Source organism: Trichoplusia ni, chromosome 6, assembly GCF_003590095.1.
Source record: "Trichoplusia ni isolate ovarian cell line Hi5 chromosome 6, tn1, whole genome shotgun sequence".
NCBI classification, from domain to species: Eukaryota; Metazoa; Arthropoda; class Insecta; order Lepidoptera; family Noctuidae; genus Trichoplusia; species Trichoplusia ni.
In genome coordinates this window covers 12,966,811-12,988,729 of record NC_039483.1, presented here as the reverse complement: position 1 = coordinate 12,988,729, position 21,919 = coordinate 12,966,811, and the positions used below count along the sequence as shown (strand labels likewise).

Below are 21,919 nucleotides of genomic sequence, written 5' to 3'. Positions count from 1 at the left end.
ACTTACCCCAGGACTCCTCCAGCCAGGACTTCAGTTTGCGCCGAGAGCGTCTCCGCGATGGTTTTGTCGCTGTACATATTGACAGGGGTGTTGTACTGTTTGTTCACTATGCTCTTGACTGAGTCGTTGCCGTTCATCTAGAAAATCCAATTTGTTGCATATAACGTCAGCCTTATCATGCCTCCTATCAAACCAATACAAGTAGCTCAGATAAGGCTATGTGAGTAATTTCAATGTCAAACTAATTAATATTGACTAGAATAGATATTTGCCGGACATGTCTTCGACAAATATACCGTGTATGTGAATTTATAGCCGGTAAATTCCAACGTTATTTATGTTGCCGAGATCAGCACTCGATCACTCACACTCCTCAATTTTGACAGACAACGACAATAATAATAATAAACTCACGTAGCCAAAGGGTTTAGCAACATTGTTGTGTCCGGAGCCAAAAGCGCGGGATGGTTGCGGCGTGGCCTTGAGCGAGGTGTTGGTGACGAGGGTCGGGGTACTGCCGATGGATCTGGAACCAGGCCTGGGCAGGCTGCCGGTCGGAGTGACGGACGGACGCCAAGTGCCGCCTCCACTGTCAAATTAAGGGAACCAGTTAGATTTATTGCAGCATGCTATGGTAGGCTGAGAGTTCTCTGCTTTTTTTCTCGCAAGAAGTTCCTTATGGTAATTCTGTATGGCGACCTTGCCTTATGAATAAATGTGTTCATAAACAGTTCCTACCGTTGTACGGTGAGTTCGAGGTTGCCTCCAGCGGCGCGGATGGCGTCCTGAGCCTCTTGATGACGCAACAGGTATACGTCAGTGGTGTTGACGCGGATCAGGGCGTCGCCAGCCTGGAGACCAGCGCGTTCCGCTGCACTACCACCATTTACCTATAGACAAGGAGGCCATTAACGTTTAGGCTATTAGAGCTACCTTAGAGGAAAAAAAGGTCTCTCAGACTTTAAAACGGGCTTTCTTCAAAATAAGGGCTCTTCGTCAAAGAGGAAAATAGTTCGACGTATTCCGTAAATAGTAAAATGTTAAGAAACTGAAACCTACTAAATAAGATTTGTTCGTTCATCAGGAACAAATTTACGAATTCACTTAACGGAATTGGTAAGACTGGGTTATCCTTAGAATTAGCATTCGTATGTTTTTAAATTGTTAACAGGGAAAATACCTATTATTTTGAACTAAAAGCAAACGAACGTAACCTCGTAAATTGAACACACCGTTATTTATAGTTCCTATGTTTATACTTTTCAATTGGTTTAGAGATTTACACATGTGAGATATGTTGTATGCTAGGCGAATGATCGTTAATGGGTTAATCCATTTGATAGGAAAAATTGTTAACACATCGACTAACGAAAAAGATTTAATTATTACATAATAATCAGTTATAGGGATGTATCCAAAACACGTAAATATTGGACTTGCGATATACAAGAATAACCATCAGACCATTAGATCGCAAGCATGCGGGTTTCATGGATAAGTAGAGGGATTTTACCTTGTGTGTACGCCATACCATATTATAATACAAATGCACCATAAAAACATTTCAAATGCAACACAGGGATAAGAGAGGTGCGGAAGGAAGCTGTAGTGACGTCATCATGAGATCATGAATGCGATCCCTGTCTTCATCGCCCAGTAAATTAAATACTTTTTGCTTTTGCCAGCAAATACATAAAGCGATGTTATGTTAAATACATAAGTAGATATTTTTTGTGTAGTTACATACAAACGAAACAGCTGTGAGTTGAATGCCACGGTAGCATATTTTGTTTTTAAATGTCATATGTAAGAATTTAGCACACGTTTTATTTCTTATGGAATTTGAATGAAATACACGAAACTCTGAACTCAAAAGTGTTGTAGGCCTTTTAACCTTTCTGGAAGGTGTGTTAATTACACACGTATCTTAGTAATTGCAGCTTTTGTCGAGTATATTTTTATCAACAGGTAGATAAATAAAGAATAATGCAACTCGTGTTCGTTATTTAGAAGCTAGTGTACCCTTCATGCCAAGATTTATTACTTAGCTGCTTCCAATGTTCGGTTTAGTGAGTTGAATACGCATGGCACAGTTTTACCAATGTCACGAATATAAATAACTGCATACAACTAGGCTAAATTCCGGCTAGATGTGTTTATACATTCCTGAGAAAATATGATAAACGGTTTCAAACGTCAAAAGTACTGACATGTCGAGATCAAATGGGAAAAAACAAATGGCGAACAACTGACTATTGGTGTCAGAAGATCACATAGAAATGAAAATGGTCCGTTCTATTAGTGTTAAAGCTAATGTGTTCACATTGTTCTATAGTTGTCTATACAGTTTGAACTAGTTTATTATGAAATTTCGTAAACAATTTTAGAGAAACGAGGTTTATTGTCTTACGATAAAAGGCAAATAGAGCGATTTTTCAACTGTATGGACAGTAGTAGGTTGGAGTCTAGTAAAGCTCTATTTTTAACTAGGTAGTTAGATCTTTGAATTATTCGTTTCATCATTCGTTTTGCAGTATGATAATCTGTCGCGGGTTCGATACCTGCGTAAGATGAGCATTTGTATGATCCACGAAAGTTTGTTTGAGTCTATGAGCCTTAGCTGTTCGCGAAAACATCCAAGATACAAGTAAGTACAATTTTTTTTAGTGCGGGAGTCATTATTTAAAAAAAAATACATTTAGCATCACACAAATATTTGTCTTAGAGAAACAAACCACTAGACCAACAGACGAGTCAGAAAATTTTCTAAAGGAACCCGAGCTTCGAACTGTTACAAAATATAAGAAGAATTTAAATATGCTTTCTAAATACCTTTTATATTGTCATTAAAGAATTAATTTTGTGGGTAACCTTTTACAAACATTTTAAAGTCACAGTTCACAAATTCTTAATGTATACCGGTTTTCACTTCCGCTGGCGACAAGAAATAGGTCATGAGGAGCTTACCAACTCTGATCACAACATAACCATTTAAGGCTTTACTTGGAGGACTATTACCTTGCAAAATAACACATTTTTTATGTACATAGATCTAAATCGGTGTAGAAACTATTCCGATCTATTTCAATACTGTAATTATTTGTGTGATACATAAGTACCTATCTATTTAGTTATGAAAAGTTAGAAGTCCCTGTTGGGAAAACTGGATATGTATACAGATATATGTTGAATGCAAAACTGTTTTGAGAGAAATTATTAGTTCTCAGAGCTGCGATCATCTACTCAAACAGCATAATAAAATAATTATATACCATTACCGCAGTTAGGTACATTCTATTGAGAAAATATCAATATCAACTATTCTTATTTTAAATTAACCGATCACGTAGTTTTTTTTATGTATGGTGTAGCAACGGCAACATGAAGGCTTGGGTAACGCCGATGACAAACCCTATTGACGAACCCTACATGTCGTTACGTAAAATAGTTTGGAAACAGTAAAAACCAATATTTATGGTTTCACTGAGTCACCAAAGACCAACACCTTACTTCATTTTACGTTTAAAGTACTTTCGTGTCAACATCTGTTCGGTACATCTACGGCCAATGTCATTGCTGGACTATTGTACTGGTAGAAGCAAAAGAAATATAGTAAAACCTGTTTAAATAAACTCTTATGCTCTTAGTTACACCTTCGAAAACTGCAACATACTGGTTTATCCTCAAACGGAGTTACGAAGTATATAGGTACCGAGGTATATTTCAATCCTACTGTTAATATATGTGTAATATATGTACACTATTAACAATTTAGTTGTAACTGAAGACATACCACAACAATTAATACGAAGATATAAACAGCTTAATAAACGACACAATACAAGATGAACACTGACAGTTGGAATCACGATCACTCGCGTATAAAACCACAACGACAACTGGTAAAAAGTGACACATTACGACTTATACATAACTCGACAAGGCATTTCAGTGATTAACCCCTCCCTGCAGAAGTGGGTTTCCTTCCGGCTCATACACTACCGGTAATTGGAAACTTGACCCTACCTGCCAAACAATTAACTTTATAGATCTGCTGTACATGGCGCGGCGCATGCCTTGCAATCATTTGCACGCGCAAAAAACTTGCATTCTTCCCAAAGGGTCGCTAGCCAGGTGTAACTTCATTCTGTCTGCATACCACCTTGCCATTGTACGGCCTATATATTTTTTGTTTCGCTATCTTGTAATAAATGTAATAATTATGTCATCTGCGTTAAATAATGAGTAGTTGATGTTGTGAACGTGCTTTTAAATTGGTAGTTATTTTCATGTAGAGACAAAATTCTGCCGTTAACTTTTGGCTTAATTTAAGTTCCCTGAAGTTGTGATACTTTTTATTATATGTGCTGATGTATAAGTAAGATGGTTAGTTAGTCAAAAACCTAGAAATGTACTCACTTCTAACCTATTCGTGTTTTTTCAAAAGAGGTGTGTTACCATTTCGCAGAACGGTTTGTAACATATATCTCTCTGAACGTTTATCAATACCCGCTAAAGACGATAGAAGACTGATTTGTCTGACGTCATAACATTTTTCAGTACTCGATCGTATGAGCACACATTCACAGCACACACTGTATGCAGTGTATGTGTCCTCTGAGTGGCGCGGCGCCGCACGCGCGCCTTCCATATACGGCATCAGAAGTACAAGAACAAGAAATTAAATGCAACTCCGCCGCCCTGACCGAGGCCGCGTGGTATTATGTTTTCTTTATTGTCTTCCATTCTTCTCTCGGAATACGCAGCCGTTGAACACCACGACTTGCACGATTGTTATCATACTCAAATGTTTTGTGCTAACATCTGCTTTTAGAGGATATTGAATGACTAGATAGTCTACGAAAGCTAAGTCTTTTAATAGGGGTTTTAGCTAAGAATACTCCTAACTTTAAGTTTAAATGCACTGAATTTACATCAGAAATAATCATACAGGCATACTAACTATACCAAATTGAATTGGCTCTACTTTTTTATTTGAAACTTCTGAAACGTTCTGAAGATCCCGAAATTTCCAGTTGAAGTGTGATTAGAACAGATTACATTATTTAATATGAGAAACAGTCTAGATAATAGATAGCTAATTAGTTCTATAATTTCATAAATATTATAACTAGGTAGATAAATAGACGTGTACTTTCAATACTTGTTTGAGTTTTAATTAAATGTCAACTTTATAATGAGCAAGCATGGATTTTCATCACACATAGGTATCTATCTCGCCATTAGACATGTTAGAAGCGTATTTAAATGCAAAGCATATTTGTACCCTTTATCGCAAGAACCAGTGTGGTATGTAATTAGAATAGACAAATAGCGATAATCCGCAGAAGGCGTTGTTGTCGTTGCTCGCCGTTCCAATTTCAAAACAAATCCCTGCCAGTACGTGACTCAGATTGTGTTCCATATAAACGACAGAACCCGAATAGTTACGCAACAACCAATGCCCGGCAAGCGCTACGATTCCGGTTAATAAGAGTGAAACTGGTACGTGGTCGTGGCATAAACATCAGCAAAAACGTCTCTTAGTACGACTGCTGCAGATCTGCACTTCTTTTGAAATACAAAGTGTAATCATTGTTATGGGATACGTCTGCACGTTTCTATCAAACTCTAAATAAAGCTATCATATTCCAAATTTACATTCGTGTCCTAATTAGGCTGGACATTTGGATAAAACGCTTAAGTACCATTTGTTATATCTATATTTGGCTTGTTAATTGCTACATTAAATTTGGTTAAAACTTTTTGTAAACTAAAACATAAACGACTCTTTCACTTATGTTTTTAAGTTTATGCGGTTTATTTTTTTAATGCTACGTAAAAATCTCAACTCAATTTAAATACTTGAAGCCTTAAGTGGGGTTACCCACATGATTTACTTTCTTTGTATTGAACAGTAAACAATACACAGGAAAACAAATAAAATACCTTCATGACGGGTATAAGAGTATGGAGGTCAAAACATTCTTTTTCCTTTAACACATAAAAGAATCCACGTAACACAATAACACGGTAACTGAAATTCATTTAAACTCCGAGGGCACTTCGTTTATGTAACTCGTAAAATTATGATTTATTGAATGCATTACGTAAATACCTATGTATAAAGGCCAAAATCTGCCAAATCTTAAAATTACAATGATTATTTAGGAAAGGCGATGAAAAAGACACTTTAAAATATAAAACATTGAATCATTTCTCTAAAGTGCCTGAGACATTAATCATCAAAGAATAAATCAACATTACAAAAACTATAGGCACAAATAACAGTGTTTCATTCTAATCAAATTAATCTTTGACGTTTTCGCTACAGGTTCAATAAACCAACAGACATTCGGCCGACATACATTTAATTCGACATGAGCTAAACTAAACACTTATCACAAAACATCATAAGTAACGTGGTGAGCATTAAATAAGTACCGTTGGCTTCGACCCGGCAAATACCATCGTTTGCTATCTACTATTGACATTGCCAAAAGTCAAACCGATATGTATTCGGCCGATTAGTTCATGGCAAACATAAAAAATCAACTGTGATTCACTTTTTGCAAGATGTTCCGTAGTTTTTATTCGATGGTTGATTTATAAAAAAATATTATCTACACGTCAATCGTAGTTCTCTACGACTCTACATCAAATTGAAATTGTAGTTTCGATGAAGATTCATCCATTTACATTTCACTAGCATAAACCCTTTTTTACTATAAAATAAAAATACCGTAGAAAATGTTTTAAGATCTATATAAAAAGTAAATTGTAGAGTCCATTAATGCTCTACCTATCTACGTAGGTATTCAAATTACATCTTAGTTGAAACATGCCATTAACATCCAACGCAATTGTTCAATAAATATTATCTATCGTAGGTGATTTCAAGACGCACTTCAATTTAAACACGGATACAAATAGCAACCTATTACTCGTATCAAGATGTAACGAGTTCAATTAAATATATTTTTTGCATATCTATGTTCAGCTCTATGTTCTATATCCTACCTACACCGCGGAGGAAACTTACGAATCATTTTTCTAAGATTGTATTGCTTTTAAAATACCTAATACATTAATTTATGTTTAAAAGAATGTCAGTGTTTTACTCTTTCCCTTATATTTTTTGTTACTTAGTGACGGGTGTCAAACTTAACATTCAACGGGGTCAGTTAACAGTTAATGAGCTGGTAAAAGCTCCTCGGATAACTAATCGTGCACTAACAATATATCTTGTACTGATACATACATAAGTAGACCTACTAGTCTAGCCTCACGCTTATAAAATGCCTCATATAGTTTCAAACTAGAATAAAAATATGAAAAACGATATTTATTCTTATAGCTCATTTCTATCAATAACAATACTTACTACCTACTTCAATTTATTTTCATATGTAATATACGCCTATCAGCGTAAAATAGGCCTGTAAAACTAGCATAATAATAATAAAATAAATATCTGTTTTTCAAACAGCGCAATCATCTAAAAATATTACAGAATATTAATTTAAATGCACAAGCTAACAGGAAATCAATATAGGACAAGCTAATGCGGTTACTGGAGTTTATGAGTGCAATGAAATGAGGTCCATAAACATTTATTAAAAACCTTTTACGTTGGATCGCTGTGTAACAAGTATAATGTTTCTATGGCTTTCTAATAAAAACTGTCCTGTCGGCTGGTTATCGCTCGGCCACGCTTCCCGACCGCAGGCGTGCGTCGCGACCACGCGTGGGTGGATCAGAGCAAATATCTCTACTCGTTTGTGGACTTTGTGGTTATATATTTTATTGTTACATTAAAACGAGATCAGATATTATCTCGTCGCCTTTCATTATACACAATGTGTGTGGTTGTAACGATGTTTTTATGTGTTCTGCAAAGTTTATAGAGAATTGAGTAGATATACCACAGCTACTACTACCCCTTAAGAAGGATTTCCGAACCCCTAATTAGAAGATTGATATATGTAGAAAAAGCTTATATATGTAAAAAAAACGTTCTTACTGCATCGAAAAAGGTGCCACCATAGATGTGCTTTCGATTGTACTAGCTACTATAACTAAGCCGCATTCTTATTTTTCTATAGCGACATTATTAATCGTAATGTTAATAAAAGCTTTGTTCATCCCGCCAAAAGTAAAAGGTACCTTATTTTATGACGTTATAATAACATCCAGATCAATATCGATCTATATCTGTATTACTCCTTTAAAGCTATTCATGAAATTAAGGTGTAATTGACTCATAATTTCCGATTTAATGACTTCCGACTCCTGTAAAAGGGGCTTTCGGAGATTGGAGTGGTTTAAAACTTGTAATAAGTATTTACTGACCTTCTGAACAACAAGAGGTGTGCCGAAGTCTTTGCCGCCCTGCAGACGGAAACCCAAGGGCTGTTGGTCGGCTTTGTTCAACCGCACAGTTATTAACTGTGCCATCTGGAAACAAAAAAACATACAATCAGACAAGTACTATCAAACAATACTGGAAAACACATTAGCCAATTGTGATTTGTTTTGAAGTACCCGTTGCTATCCAGATAGGTTATGAAACACATAGTATATAGACATAAGTATGTCTGAGAATTGTAATGTAAAATATTCTGGTGTTCGTTGCTCAATTTTATTAAGCATACATCAGAGCTGAACTGAATATTGAAATATCCTAAAAACAAGAAACAATACAAACATTTGCCAAATAACGTGCGCCAGTATATAACAATTATCTCTACAAGAAAACACAAATTGGAAAGTGGATACAAATAATGATTAAGTAATACGTTTGTAGATACCATTAGCCTGGCATTTGATTGACCCAATTGAAGATTTATTTTCTCTCGGGCCGAACTTCACTGACCGCGCACAGTAAGCATGCAGACATCTTGCGATCTATTTTATCTCCGATCAAGATCTAAGTGCAAACCAAAAGACATCAGTGAAAGGAGGCTGAGAGCGAAACTCGTTTATTTATTAAAATTAAATTAAAATTAAAATATATTTATTAAAAACATAGTTCACATTACTTAAATACATGTACGAATACAAATGACTCGGATGTAAAACCAGTAAAAATATCTTAATAGTCATAATCATAGGAGTTGAGTTAATCTACACCAAAACATAATAATATACGAGAAGGATGGTCTAAAGATAATATAGGGACACCCGAACTAGGTTTGTTTTAAACCTGTGTTTCGGGTTATCAGTGCAAAAAAATGATTGATGGATATTTTAATGTAATTCTATCACTTAATTGTATTATAAAAGACTAAGCAGGACAAGCTGTCCTGAATTATTTAATTACATTACCTGTACTTAATATTATAATTTCTAAGCTAAACAGTTTATTGTAATATTTCTAGCAATTTTTCCGTATCTGAGTAATTGAGGGACTGTAAGTATTCTATTACCATTCTATTACACCTATTTAAGCTTACACTATATAACTTTAGTAGCCTGTTAAATTTGTTATATAAATAGGGTCCTTGAAATAAATAAAATCTGTTAGTAAAAGCATGTTGCGTTTGTGGGTTAGTGCAAACTAAATCCTTTCTTCTCTTGCCGGAAGGTACCGGGCTGAAACCAATTTCAGTATGCTGGAGTCGTACTATATGTAGAATAAATAACTGGCGTACTGTAAGTACTTTGCATTCCCTGTATAACTGGTGAGTAGGAAACCTGAAAGGACGAAAAGTGGCGACCTTTAGGATTGCTCTTTGAGCACGTTCTAGGGGCAAGATAATAGATTTAGATGCACCACCCCATGAGTCTATGCAGTAGGTAAGAATGGATTGGCACAAAGCCATATACACCTGGCGAATTAGATTAAAGTCTGCAATGTTGCGTAAGTGTTTAAAGATATAGATTAATTTACGTACTCTGGTGCATAATGAATCAATATGTTTACGGAAATTAAGGTGACTGTCAATAGTGACACCTAGATATTTAGTATTGTCAGTTTTTACTAATGTAGGGCAAGCGCATGCAGTCGCCGCGGACGCGCTCGTATTACACTTATGTGCATAAATATTTAGGTTAGTAGTCGACTTATTACTATTTCTCATTGAAAATAACATGTAATTTGTTTTATTTGAATTTAATGTTAGAATATTATTGTTAAGCCAGTTAGACACTACATTAAAACCATTTTGGGCATTTTGATAGACCTCATCCTTAGACTTACCTGAGAACACAAGAGCTGTATCATCAGCATACGATATAATGACACCATTTTGCAGAGACAAATTGCACAGGTCGTTTATGTAAACTAGGAATAAAGTAGGTCCCAATATACTACCCTGGGGGATTCCGTAACTACTGCTGTTTAGTCCCGCACTTCTATATTGACCAATTTTTACGCACTGCTCACGGTTATTAAGATAGTCCGAGAATAATTTGAGCTGTGTTCCTCTTATACCAATTTTTTCCAGTTTATACAATAACAGAGAGCAAGCAATGGTGTCAAATGCCTTGGCAAGGTCTAAGAAGATCCCCATTGTGTACATACCTTTATCTAGACTTGTACATACATACTTAGTTAGCTGATGCACCGCTTGGTTAGTTGATCTTTTTGATCTAAAGCCAAATTGGCGATCCGAAAGCAAATTATTGCTCTCAAGATATTTAATAAGCCTAACGTTAATTATTTTCTCCAAAATCTTAGAAATTCCTGATAGAACTGCAATTGGTCTATAATTGGTAATATTGTTTTTGTCTCCGGCTTTAAAAACTGGGGTTACTAAGGCCTTTTTAAGCAGATTAGGAAATATACCGTTCGATAAACATAAGTTAAATATGTAAGTTAGTGGAGGTGCAATTATGTGCTTGAATCTTTTTAGTACGCTATTTGGGATGTTATCCCGTCCAACGGCACAAGAGTCTTTTAAACCATCTATAATACTAACAACCTCTTTAACGTCCGTATCTAATAACACAAACGAATGTAAGGTATTAGGCGACATATGTGTAGTTTGTGGACAAGAATTTCGGGAATAATTTTCAGCTAAATCTTTACCCAAATTGACAAAATAATTGTTCACTTTATTTGCCGCTAGTATTGGAGTTACATCGGTTGCTAAAAGTTCTAGAGCAGAGTCTGATTTCTTACATCTGAAAGTGTTACTTTTAACAACTTTCCATATCAGCTTACTGTTTTTGCCGGCTTTTTGTATTTGAACTTTGTCATATTGGGTTTTTATCTTTTTCAATAGGTTATTACAGAAATTCCTGTAGCGTTTGTAAGTAATGGAAAGCATCTCGTTATCAGGTGCAAGTTTTAGCTTTTGGTGAAGTTTATCCCTATGTCTAATGCAACGGACAAGGCCAGGCGTAATCCACGGCTTAATATTGCTGTATTTTCTAGGTATCATTTTGTTAGAGGTATTATTACTAATTAAAGTTTGTAATGAACCAACAAAATACTGCAAACTAATATTTGGATCACTAGAACTGTAAACGCGGTCAAGATTTAAGTCGCGTATGTCGTTTTCAAGTGTCGTCATGTTTAATTTTGTTATGCTACGCATGCAGTTTTTTCTAGGTAACGAGGTTTGTAATGTTAGTAATATTGCTTGGTGGTCAGTAAGCGATGAATTCGTAATATAAGTTTTTGATGGTAATTTAGACTTTATAAATATGTGATCTAAGCATGAACCACTTTGGTGTGTAGGGTAATCATGAGCTGGCCATAGTCCATGGAATGTACAGATATTGAGGTAGTTATGTGCATGAGTGTTAATTTTCCCAGAAACAATGTTTATGTTTATGTCGCCTAAAAGTATGATATTATTAAAAGACGAAAGCTGTTCTAAGATTATACTAAGCGAGTTTAAAAAAGTATCAACATTTTGAGATGGTGGCCTATATATAGCCAATGCTACTATGTTTAGGTTAATTTTAATCAAGAGGCTATTACAGCCTTGGAATAAGGGTTCTTCTACTGCTACTTTTAGGGTATTTTTAATATATATAACCAGGCCATCATTTTGATTGACATTTATCGCGGTTTTATACATAGTATAACCATCTAGCAATGGCAAATTATCTATTTGTTTTGATAACCAACATTCCGTAAGTACTATGATGTCACAGCTTATATCAAGGTTCTGTAGAAGAACTTCAAACCCACTAAAATTTCGGCAAATACTACGAATATTCTGAGTTAGGAAAGTTAGTAGTTTTTCACCAGTAGGAATATTCTTTTTGCAGTTTTCGACCTTGCAGATTATTGCTTCAGATACGGAAAAATGATCAATTTCGCTTAAGAGATTATTTATCATTGCGTTAAGATGTAAATAAGTTAATACAAAAAGAGAAGTAAAATCTAGTGCTTAAGTGCTACTTACAAGTAAAATAATCGGCGCTCTTAGGCGCCTTCATAATCTATCGTGTGTATATAATTGTCCTCTGCATATTTGCGTGCTGGGCAGTTCACATCGCCAGTAGGGTGGTCACATTTACGCTTGAATCGCTTGCAGGTTGCACATTGGGCAGGAGCGGATTTGTTGTTGCATTCTTTAAAAGAATGTCCCATCTCCCCACAGTGGTTGCAAGTAGGGCTTGTTTCGCGACAAAACTTGGCTGCATGACCAAACTGTTGGCAGTTAAAGCATCTGGTCACTATTGTAAAGTCTCTTACTGGGCACGACGTCCAATTAATAAAAATACGGCCTTGATTAATCAGCATTTTTCTAATGCTAGCTGGAACTTCAATGATGTAGTTACAGGTAGGACGATCTTTCTTACCCGACTTGTGGCTCAATCTTACATCACTTAGAAATGACGCACGCGTAGTATTCGGCAATTTTTCAGAGAGGTTTTGTTCAAAAATGCACTCCATTACCTCCGATTCAGTAAGGGCTAACGGGACACCAACGACTGCGATACGAGGACGGCGCTTTGAGGGTTCTTCGACTTTGAGGCCTGAAGAAACCAGTTTTTCTGAAGTTTTCAGCTTCTCTATGTCGCCTTTGCTGTCCGCACTGATAATAACTCCTCCGTTTTTAATTTTCTTCAAACCACGGACTCGAAGTTTCAGCTCTCCAGGCGAGATAATTTTCTGGACAAGGGTCTTGGTATCATCACTGCTCTGCGTCTTGTCATTTGGGTAAATAGCAAGAGAGCTGAGATTGGCTGGGCGTACAAATTTGTCCTCTCCTTTTTTTACCATATTGGCATATGAAGTAGAACCTGACTGGCGTTCAGCTGCTACAACCTGTCTTAGTTCTTGGAGGGAGTTCGCGATGTCCTGTTCTCCTTGCAGTTGTCGTATAGTAACATGGGCCTGGATTGCCTTCTGCTTCAGGGACTGGTATAGTACCGCCATCTGAGATGTCCCATGAGAGACCTTACGGCATAGGTTGGTGACACGGAGTTTCTGGTCGTTATTCATTTTACCTTCTGCTACGATACCACAAACTTCCGACATAATGGAGTCGATAGAGGTCAACCATTTCTGGATCTCCGGCGTAGAAACGTATTCCACCTCAGGCTCAGTGGACGCTGGCGGCTCTGGGTCTCCAGTCTGGTGTTGTTCAGACGGCGAAGGCGTCGGCGGTGGACTACGCCGTAATAATTGGCTACGCCCAAAAGGGCTTATTCCTGGGTTAGACATACTAACACAGAAAAACACTCTTTAGTACTTAATAAAAGTGCTTCATCTTGTACAGTGTATAAAGATGCATACACGCGACACACTTAATTTTTGCAGGTTTGCAAAAAAAGAAATATTACTAATTAATATTTGTAATTAAAAATGACTCATTATAATCACAACAATAAGTACGTCCGCTTAGTCTCACAGCTCAAATAATCTCCTCCTAATTTATACAAGGAATAAACAATAATCAAATCATTTATCGGTTTTCAAAGGTCTTAGATTTCTCTCCGTGATATTTTAAATTTGATTAAAATGATGATGCTATCTCAGTTTAATGATACAGTTGTATTTATGGTGTGTGAATAGGAAGTAGGTGAGTACTTATAATTTGGACCATTTATACTGGTATGCCGCACTATTGTTCGCCAGTTTTATCGTAGCTGAACGGTTTAAAGTTATTTATAACTTAAAATAGACCTTTCAAGTTTGGTGTAGATAGAGTCAGAGATGTTTAGGGCCGTCTGTCTTTACTTTGGTTTACTATGCCGAATTATTGCATGACCTAAATGCACAAAACTGCATTAAATAAGAAAATGCGGAACTATCACTGAGGTAGGTACAATTTATTATGATAAAACTCATATAACCATCACTATCTAATTACCTTTGGCCCTCGTGTCGCAATACAACTTAATTAAATTATAATAAACTCTAGCGGCGCCGCTTTATGACTAATATTAATGTAAATATTCCACTAGTGATTACTGCTTTTCTATTTTGAAACTTACAACTTTATGCTACGGCTCGCATCCGTGATTTTACGAGGAAGCCTAAACATCGGCCGAAACGAATCGCCGCCGGTCACGTTTCAGCAAAATGTCTTCACAACCATTACTCTAAATGTCAGTTACTTCAAAAGATCCCGAAGGAATTAAACGTTATTAACTATTTGGCGCGTCTCTCAAAAACAAAGTTGTTTAAAAAATAATAAACAACTGGAAACGGTATGCAATTGTTTTTTTATCAGTTGTAATTCTTAGCTAATGTGCTGGCATCCGCAGCCTTGTCCGATGCATCGCCGCCAATCAAGAGGTCGCGACTCTCTTCAGCGGACACTTACGTCTTCATCAATTCGCTTCAATTCACGATAAAAAGTGGTAAGTAACGAACTAAACAAGCCGTTTGTTGCTAATGAGACGACATTCAGGCACCGATTTCACAACAGCACAAAGAAATACTTGACATAACAAATCGGACGATCGCAATAAAATATTTTAAAACGTTACCTTTTTATGGTTAGATGGAGATTATAATCACAATATTGAATTAACATTCTTGTCATTTTCAATGGTGACTTAACCTGCTCTTTAGAATCTACATATCTTTAATTGTCTCTTAAATATTTATATTTTTGTTCTTGATTGTTTAACCAGGGACTTGGCAAATATTTTGCAATGTAAAATTAATTATTAATAAAGCAAGATTGCACTTAAAATATTAATTGGGTAAGAATAAATGATCTTCGTATATGTTGCCATAACTGGTAGCTGCAAGTTGCTATAGAATATTGAATTCATGATGTTTATAGAAAGATGCTGTCCGGTTAGGTATTTCAATAATAAAGTAAACTCATAATGGTCCTCTTTTCTCATTATAAATTCAAATAAGTTGTATTGTGTTGATTTTCCTGCAATAATCTAGCATCTTCGCGGTATTGTTGTTCCTGCCTTGTACAGTGTCGTCTCTACCTTTGTTCGTGATTGAACGGCTTACAAGCGACTGACTTATCTCAAGAATGCTACGTATGATAATCATTATACTTAACTTCTTTACGACCGTGACAGCCTTAATGTATTTTTACATTTGATTTTTTAAAAGAATTTCTATACATATCCAATGTATAACGATACTTGGCAGCGCAAAAGGTTCGCGTAGAGTGTAGCATTGTGTTGTTCAGTTTTAATGACATTGTATTGTATTATAGTTTATGAATCTGTAAATTAATATATTCAAGAATAATTCTTCACTGCAATGTTAATATAACGGTAATTAAATGTTTATTGATAACTTAATCCGTAATTAATTAACATTTTACGCGGAGAGTGAAGAAAAAAATACCAATTAGCGTGCCTACGTAATTAATTGCGTAAATATAAGAAAATTCGTAAACAAATTGACAACAGGTTTGTATCGTAGAATTTAAATTGAGTGATTTTCGATGAGTCGTTTACAAGATATCACTGTCAGACAGTCTGTCTATTTGTAGAGTGTGACTTAATGATTTCCTCTAATGTTCCGTAACTTCCGAGAATCAATATGTAAACAAGTTGTTCAATATATTTTACACTTTTGATTTTTTCACCGTATTGTTAGTCATGCGTTAATCGGTGACGTCATCTATGAGTAACCACGAAAGCCTGCGAGTGTCGACCGCTGTCGGTCACAAAAGCCATTGCTCGGTATTGAGGTGAAATGGAGACTTTAACATATATTTTCATCCCAAACGAACGTAATCCAATTGTGTATTTAGTATTTAAATAGCTTTTCACGGAAATATAATTTTAATTTATTTTATATTGCGTAAGTATGTACACCAAATTAATTTTATTTGTTTGTATATTTATTCATTGGTATAGGCCCAAATAAATCTTTTAGTGAAAATATAGAAAGCAGATCCGACTGTCAATCATTTTCTTTGCCAAATGTTCGAAACCAGTCCATCGCGAAACCGGTCATTCAAATTTTATCGGCATTTTTTTGCGCTCAACTTAATTGCCTATGTGCAATGTACACATTTGAACACTCATTTATTTATTGAAAATTAATAAATACATATTATCGTATTTATAAATGAGTTGCCTTACAAAACAAAAATTGTGAACCATCCTGGCCAGACCATTCAACTTATTTGGGTGTAATTTTACCTCAATTTGTATTTGAACATATGGGGACATATTATAGCCATCATTTCTTTAATTAAAAATAGCAGTAATTGTCACAAAGTGTTGTTACCTGCGTTAAAATTTCTCATACGTAGCTATGCATGTAGGATAGCGGGAACTAATGTGGGATGCGTGGGAGACTCATTCCACAATATAAATAGAGTATAAATCTACCGTTACTTGGAACATCAATAAATTAAAAAGGAGGCACTGGGAGGTGAGCTAATAACTACTTGAAAAGTATTTGCTTATCTTGAAAGTGATTATTTACGAGTTGCCATTTTCTGTGCTGTAATTACAAAATATGAATAGGTGTTGAACATTGTTTACTCAGCTGTGGCCTTGCGAGGTCATGCTGTCGGCGGTAGCTCAGAAGTCGATCGATACTCGATAATGCTGAAAGATAATGTTAAAAGCGTGATCGATATAGTGTGTAGGTGGATGTCGCCGCGGATCGCATGGTTGCGTATGAGACAAACGCATATTGCATGCCAGAGCAGAGTCCGGTCAGGCCGAGGTGCCGAAGTGTCGCAACTTTGGCGTCTGCTAACTATTCGAACCAGCTGACGCGACAAGGCGCCGCACTCACCTCGCCGCGCTTGCGCTGTCCCGCTACACACTGCCCGATGAATGATGTTGCACTTTTTATTAATTTACGATGGGTTCAATATATTTATGTTACTTATCTTGGCATCAAGCCTTTATACGGCTGCCAAATTTTATAATTAATCTTCCATATTTAGTTTTATTTTCTATTTATATTTCTAACATCTCTATAAATTACAAAGCACCTTAATAAAAATAACAGAATAAATGAAGAAACTGTAGATTCATTTTACAACGTAAATAAATACTTCAATAACATCATTTAAATAATCACCTCTTTAAATACAAGTTAGATAAAATGGTCTCTACACCATGGGATGCGGGCATCATAGGTACTCAAACAGACGGTAAAACTTGTCAATAAAAAAGTGTCGTATGACATATTTTCTTTTAATACCTTTTACGTTAATTTGCATAGGTTTTCATAATACTTTGAGTAAACCCAAGCAAACCTTAATAGCATATCTACATTTTGGATTAAATTACAGAAAACCCACACTCAGACTTCAAAAATGTATAAACAGTCTTCGAGTAGGACGTTCAGTACTTTCCAGGGATTTCAAAGTATTTTTCATTCTGTATTTAAATTTAGTTAGCCTCGTGTTATTTCTGTAAGCGTGGTGTCGGTTGCGTCTCGGGCTTGGCGTAAACTTGGCACTAACACTGGCGGTCTGCTGTCAACAAAACGTCGCCCATCCTACTCCAGGATTCAACGTCTTGCGGCTAATATGAAGTAACTGGTTGTATAACTCCGTATTAATGTCAATAACCCCCAAAATGCAATGTAAGAACCTTGGTGGGTAAATATAGAGTGGTTGCGAAAGACTTGGCGTCTAGCCATCGCGTCGCTCGAGCACGAACGCCTCACTGATAACACAACTAATCATCATCGATTTTCGTAATCGATTCTCGCTTAAGGAAAAACATTTCGTCTACAACTCTACCTTAGAGAAATGGTCACGAATCACGATAGCGCTACTGCATATAATACTGTTATCAACAGTGCACAAACTACGCATTAAGTGTGAGAGTCACTTCTCTCTTTGATATTATTAACAATTGAGCAAAAATAAAGCTTCATATCTTCTGTTTTTTATATCTTCGCTAAACATCCTACACCAGATTCTAAAAATGTTTGTCTGCTGATGTTTTGTGGCCGGACAAAAAGTGTGCGCTAAATTTGCCGATCCCAGGCCGAAGAGGACCGCATGCCTAGTTAGTGTCGTTTTGTTTTTAATCTTACACTTAGTTATGTGGTCATCTGCAATAAAAAAATCTAAAATGCTAAAGCAACTTCCGTGAACTCTGAAAGTAGAGCACTAAACATATAAAGAAACAAAAACATGTCTCACATAATCACGAGAACGTGAAATAGTAAAAAATAAACAGCCTACGTAGCTACAAAATGTTTCCTCTTTATTTTCAGTCGGTTCATTCATAAGCCTATCATAACAAACGCCGCGGCCCGTGACGTGTCTCCACTTAAGTAGGCAACACGTATTCTCAAATACATAAAGTAAAAATAACATTCATTGATGCGAACAGCAAGTTCAATGTTATTGTGCTTAAAATACTTTACGCACAACATTGCTACGGAATTACTTCTAAGTGTCATTGAGAATACCTACAAAACGTAAAGCAAAGATTTTTAGAATAGCAACCGCCTCTTACGTAATTTATGAATAGCATAATATGCGAGGATAGTGTGAAATTTTGGCAGACAACCAATAATATAAAACTGTCTCTATCCAAGACTCTACCGAATTAGCCGTACCGTAGAGCGTAACCATGAAATTGTTTGTCGGTCATCAATATTCTTAATTAATATCAGGGTATGTCTAGCTATTCATCTAGGACAATTATTTTCTGCCAAGATAACAATTTGAAGCCTGTATTTCAAGCCATATTTTCCTCGTTTGCTTTATTAGCAGCGACATGATCTTGAAGCCGCGGCACAGATTCATTGCATTACTTGCGATATCTGCTTACGAACATTTGTGGTCATTCTAAGAAGTTACGTACATGTATGGGTTGTTGGTGACGTCACCTCGTTCGAAGCACATGAGTAATTCTGAACGAAATAAATAGCTACGTTATTGTTCCAGACTAATTCATATATCATCAGCGTATGTATGAGTATCGCAACGGATGTGCACGACTGATCCCGATGCCATATTGACATCTTTATGAATGACACACAATTCAGTCTATATTCAACGAGACAACAAAAGTTTTGTGTCTTGTCTTCAGACAGAAAGTACACCACCCGGTAATACTCTCCACTTATTTCGAGTACAAACTACTTTGTACTGTCCAATAACCGTACGAATCTCACAGATATCTAAAGCTAGATGCATATTTAACGAAGTAAAGGAGAGAAGCTATTGTAATACGTGAGTAAATATATCTAGTTCTTAAAACTCTCCTAGTAAATACTCCATTGTTTTTTGTTTGTATCATATAATTATTTGTCCATAAATCGTCTATCTGTTGACAGAATTAGGTTTATTGGCCTAATCCTCCGACAAGAGATGGACTAGTCCAGATCCACCCAGTGAAAGTCCCATACAGATTTATAGTGCAATAGAATAGCGATCTGACACACAAACAATCTTATGAACGACGAAGAAAGGAGAAATATGGTATTCTTTAAGTTCAAAGGTTAATTGAGGCTAATTGTGCATCGATACGCATAAAACAAGTTTTGTTTTCGACCTACTTTGAAACTACAAGCGCGTTTATGTTAAACAAAGATACAGTTTAATATTTTTAATCCACGATTTCTTGTTCATGTTCCAAACGAAATATTAAGAACGAGCTATCTTCAGATATTATATTACGGAATTTATCAAGATACAAAAAATAATGTATAAATTATTTGTACAATATTTGGTATGAAACTCCAGCCAACAATTAGAGCTAAAGATAATTTTACTTGAGAAACCGGAGAAACTTGAGACAATAAGTCCTCAAACGATGAGTTCATTGCAAATAAGTTATTTGTCTAAAGAATAAAGAACACCTTGGACTGAAACTAAAATATGCAAAATGTAAATATGATGGTACTACGTAATACTATAACAGAACAAACAGTGATGGAAAATAATAAGGCGATCGACTATGAGTAATCTAAACCTTTACGAGACAGGCGACCCTTGTGACTCATCGTTTAAGACCCAAAGGATTAAAGAAAAACATGAAAATAAACACCCATTGAGGAATGTCAGACGTGTAAAAAATATTTAAGCTGCAGACGTATTGTTGAAAATATTTTAATTACTTTAACGCTTGACCTCACCTTATCTATGTGTTATTAATTTTTAATTTGAACTAACAAACAATTTAGAAAGATAAAATGTATAACAGTTCCCTATGCAAAATATAAACATGTAAAAAATGGATAAACGTTGTTTATCTATATTACGATGCGAGTTACCTTGTATTCTACTGTTTTGTGATAACAACTACGTTTTACTCCAAAATGTAAGTAAACAAACACTATCGACTTATTGAACTTGACATTTGCATACGAATTGTATAAGAACATCAGGTGTTTGCAAATGGCGGCCAAAAAAAAGGTTTCTCATATTTGTAACATTTTAACTAAACAAAATAGGTAACCATAGAGCCAAAGCTATTTGAATTTACAACGGTAGACACATAGGTACACATAGGTAGGTAATTCAGACTCATTAGGTATGTCTAACAATGACAGGGCGAACATTAATAATAGTTAGCACAATATTCATACATATTTTCCTCGATCGATCCTCTCATACTTTGCTAAATGATAAATAAACAAAACAGTGTGAAAAATTTAATATTTCGTGGCATCAGCGCCACAAAAACAAAGGAATGAATCTTAAAATATAGTCATTATTGAAGCTGCATTTATATGCTGAATTAATATATCCATTAGTAACGTAATAACATTTTTTATAGAATTAACTACCTCCTATAAAACAAACCTTACATTTTCCTTCGAATTCATTGAATGACTCAATGCGTAGGTACGCAAATTTGTTGGAAATTGGCTATTTCGTAAAAGTTGGTCAAGTAGAACAGGTAGTAGATATGTTCCAAACGGGTTTAACAGGAAAAATAATAATATACTCCTGTGCAGCCATTTGCGATTTTATTTTTATGACAATTGTTAGTGGCAGACGATGATTTCATTGTTTTATCGTAAAGGAAAAATATCCGAAAATACTCTAATTGCACCAAAGGCTATAAGTAAACTAAATAAAATAATTCCAGCAAACAGGAACGTAATTAAAAACAAATAATTTATTCCTAAAAGTTTGGCAATCGACTTTCAATCTGCGTAGATGTTTTTAATTCATTCAGTAGTTTAGGACGTTTTTACTTAATGTATAGTATTAAGTACCACATTATAATACTGTGATATTACTGTCCCTCTGACTAATGACTGTTGATATTGAATATACGAAGAATTTGATTAAAGAGCAAATATATTGCTTATCAATTCATGTTGGCTCACCGATATAAGTAACGATAACGCGAATCATTTAACTGAATAAAGCTAAATGGTTATGCGGCCGTAAATGGGATAAAGAACATAATTACGCTGCAGAGCCTTGCATTATAAAATCAAAGGGCTTGCAAGTATGAACGTTTTAAAATTCCCTTTAGTTTGGGCCGTTGCACTCTCGGGCTGGACTCGTCTAACCGGCCCGCTATCAGTCCGCGGTTCGATTCATCGCGCGCACGCCCGTGCCCAATGTGCTGGGATATC

The 21,919-nt window shown here is 35.7% G+C and overlaps 2 protein-coding genes across 9 annotated transcripts in view; both read right to left on the bottom strand.

Annotated features, from left to right (window-relative positions):
• The window catches only part of LOC113495472 (carbohydrate sulfotransferase 11-like), a 602,728-nt gene that overhangs the window by 62,300 nt on the left and 518,509 nt on the right, over window positions 1–21,919 (bottom strand). The window lies entirely within an intron of this gene.
• LOC113495458 (PDZ and LIM domain protein Zasp) overlaps window positions 1–21,919 on the bottom strand; it is a 36,167-nt gene that overhangs the window by 12,424 nt on the left and 1,824 nt on the right. For all 6 annotated transcript variants that reach the window (XM_026874183.1, XM_026874185.1, XM_026874184.1 and 3 more), the window contains exons 2-5: window positions 8,353–8,457; window positions 739–890; window positions 415–589; window positions 7–137 (exon numbers count right to left, since the gene is read on the bottom strand). In XM_026874183.1, coding sequence (XP_026729984.1) covers window positions 7–137; window positions 415–589; window positions 739–890; window positions 8,353–8,457 — 563 coding nt within the window. The remainder of the gene's footprint in view (window positions 1–6; window positions 138–414; window positions 590–738; window positions 891–8,352; window positions 8,458–21,919) is intronic.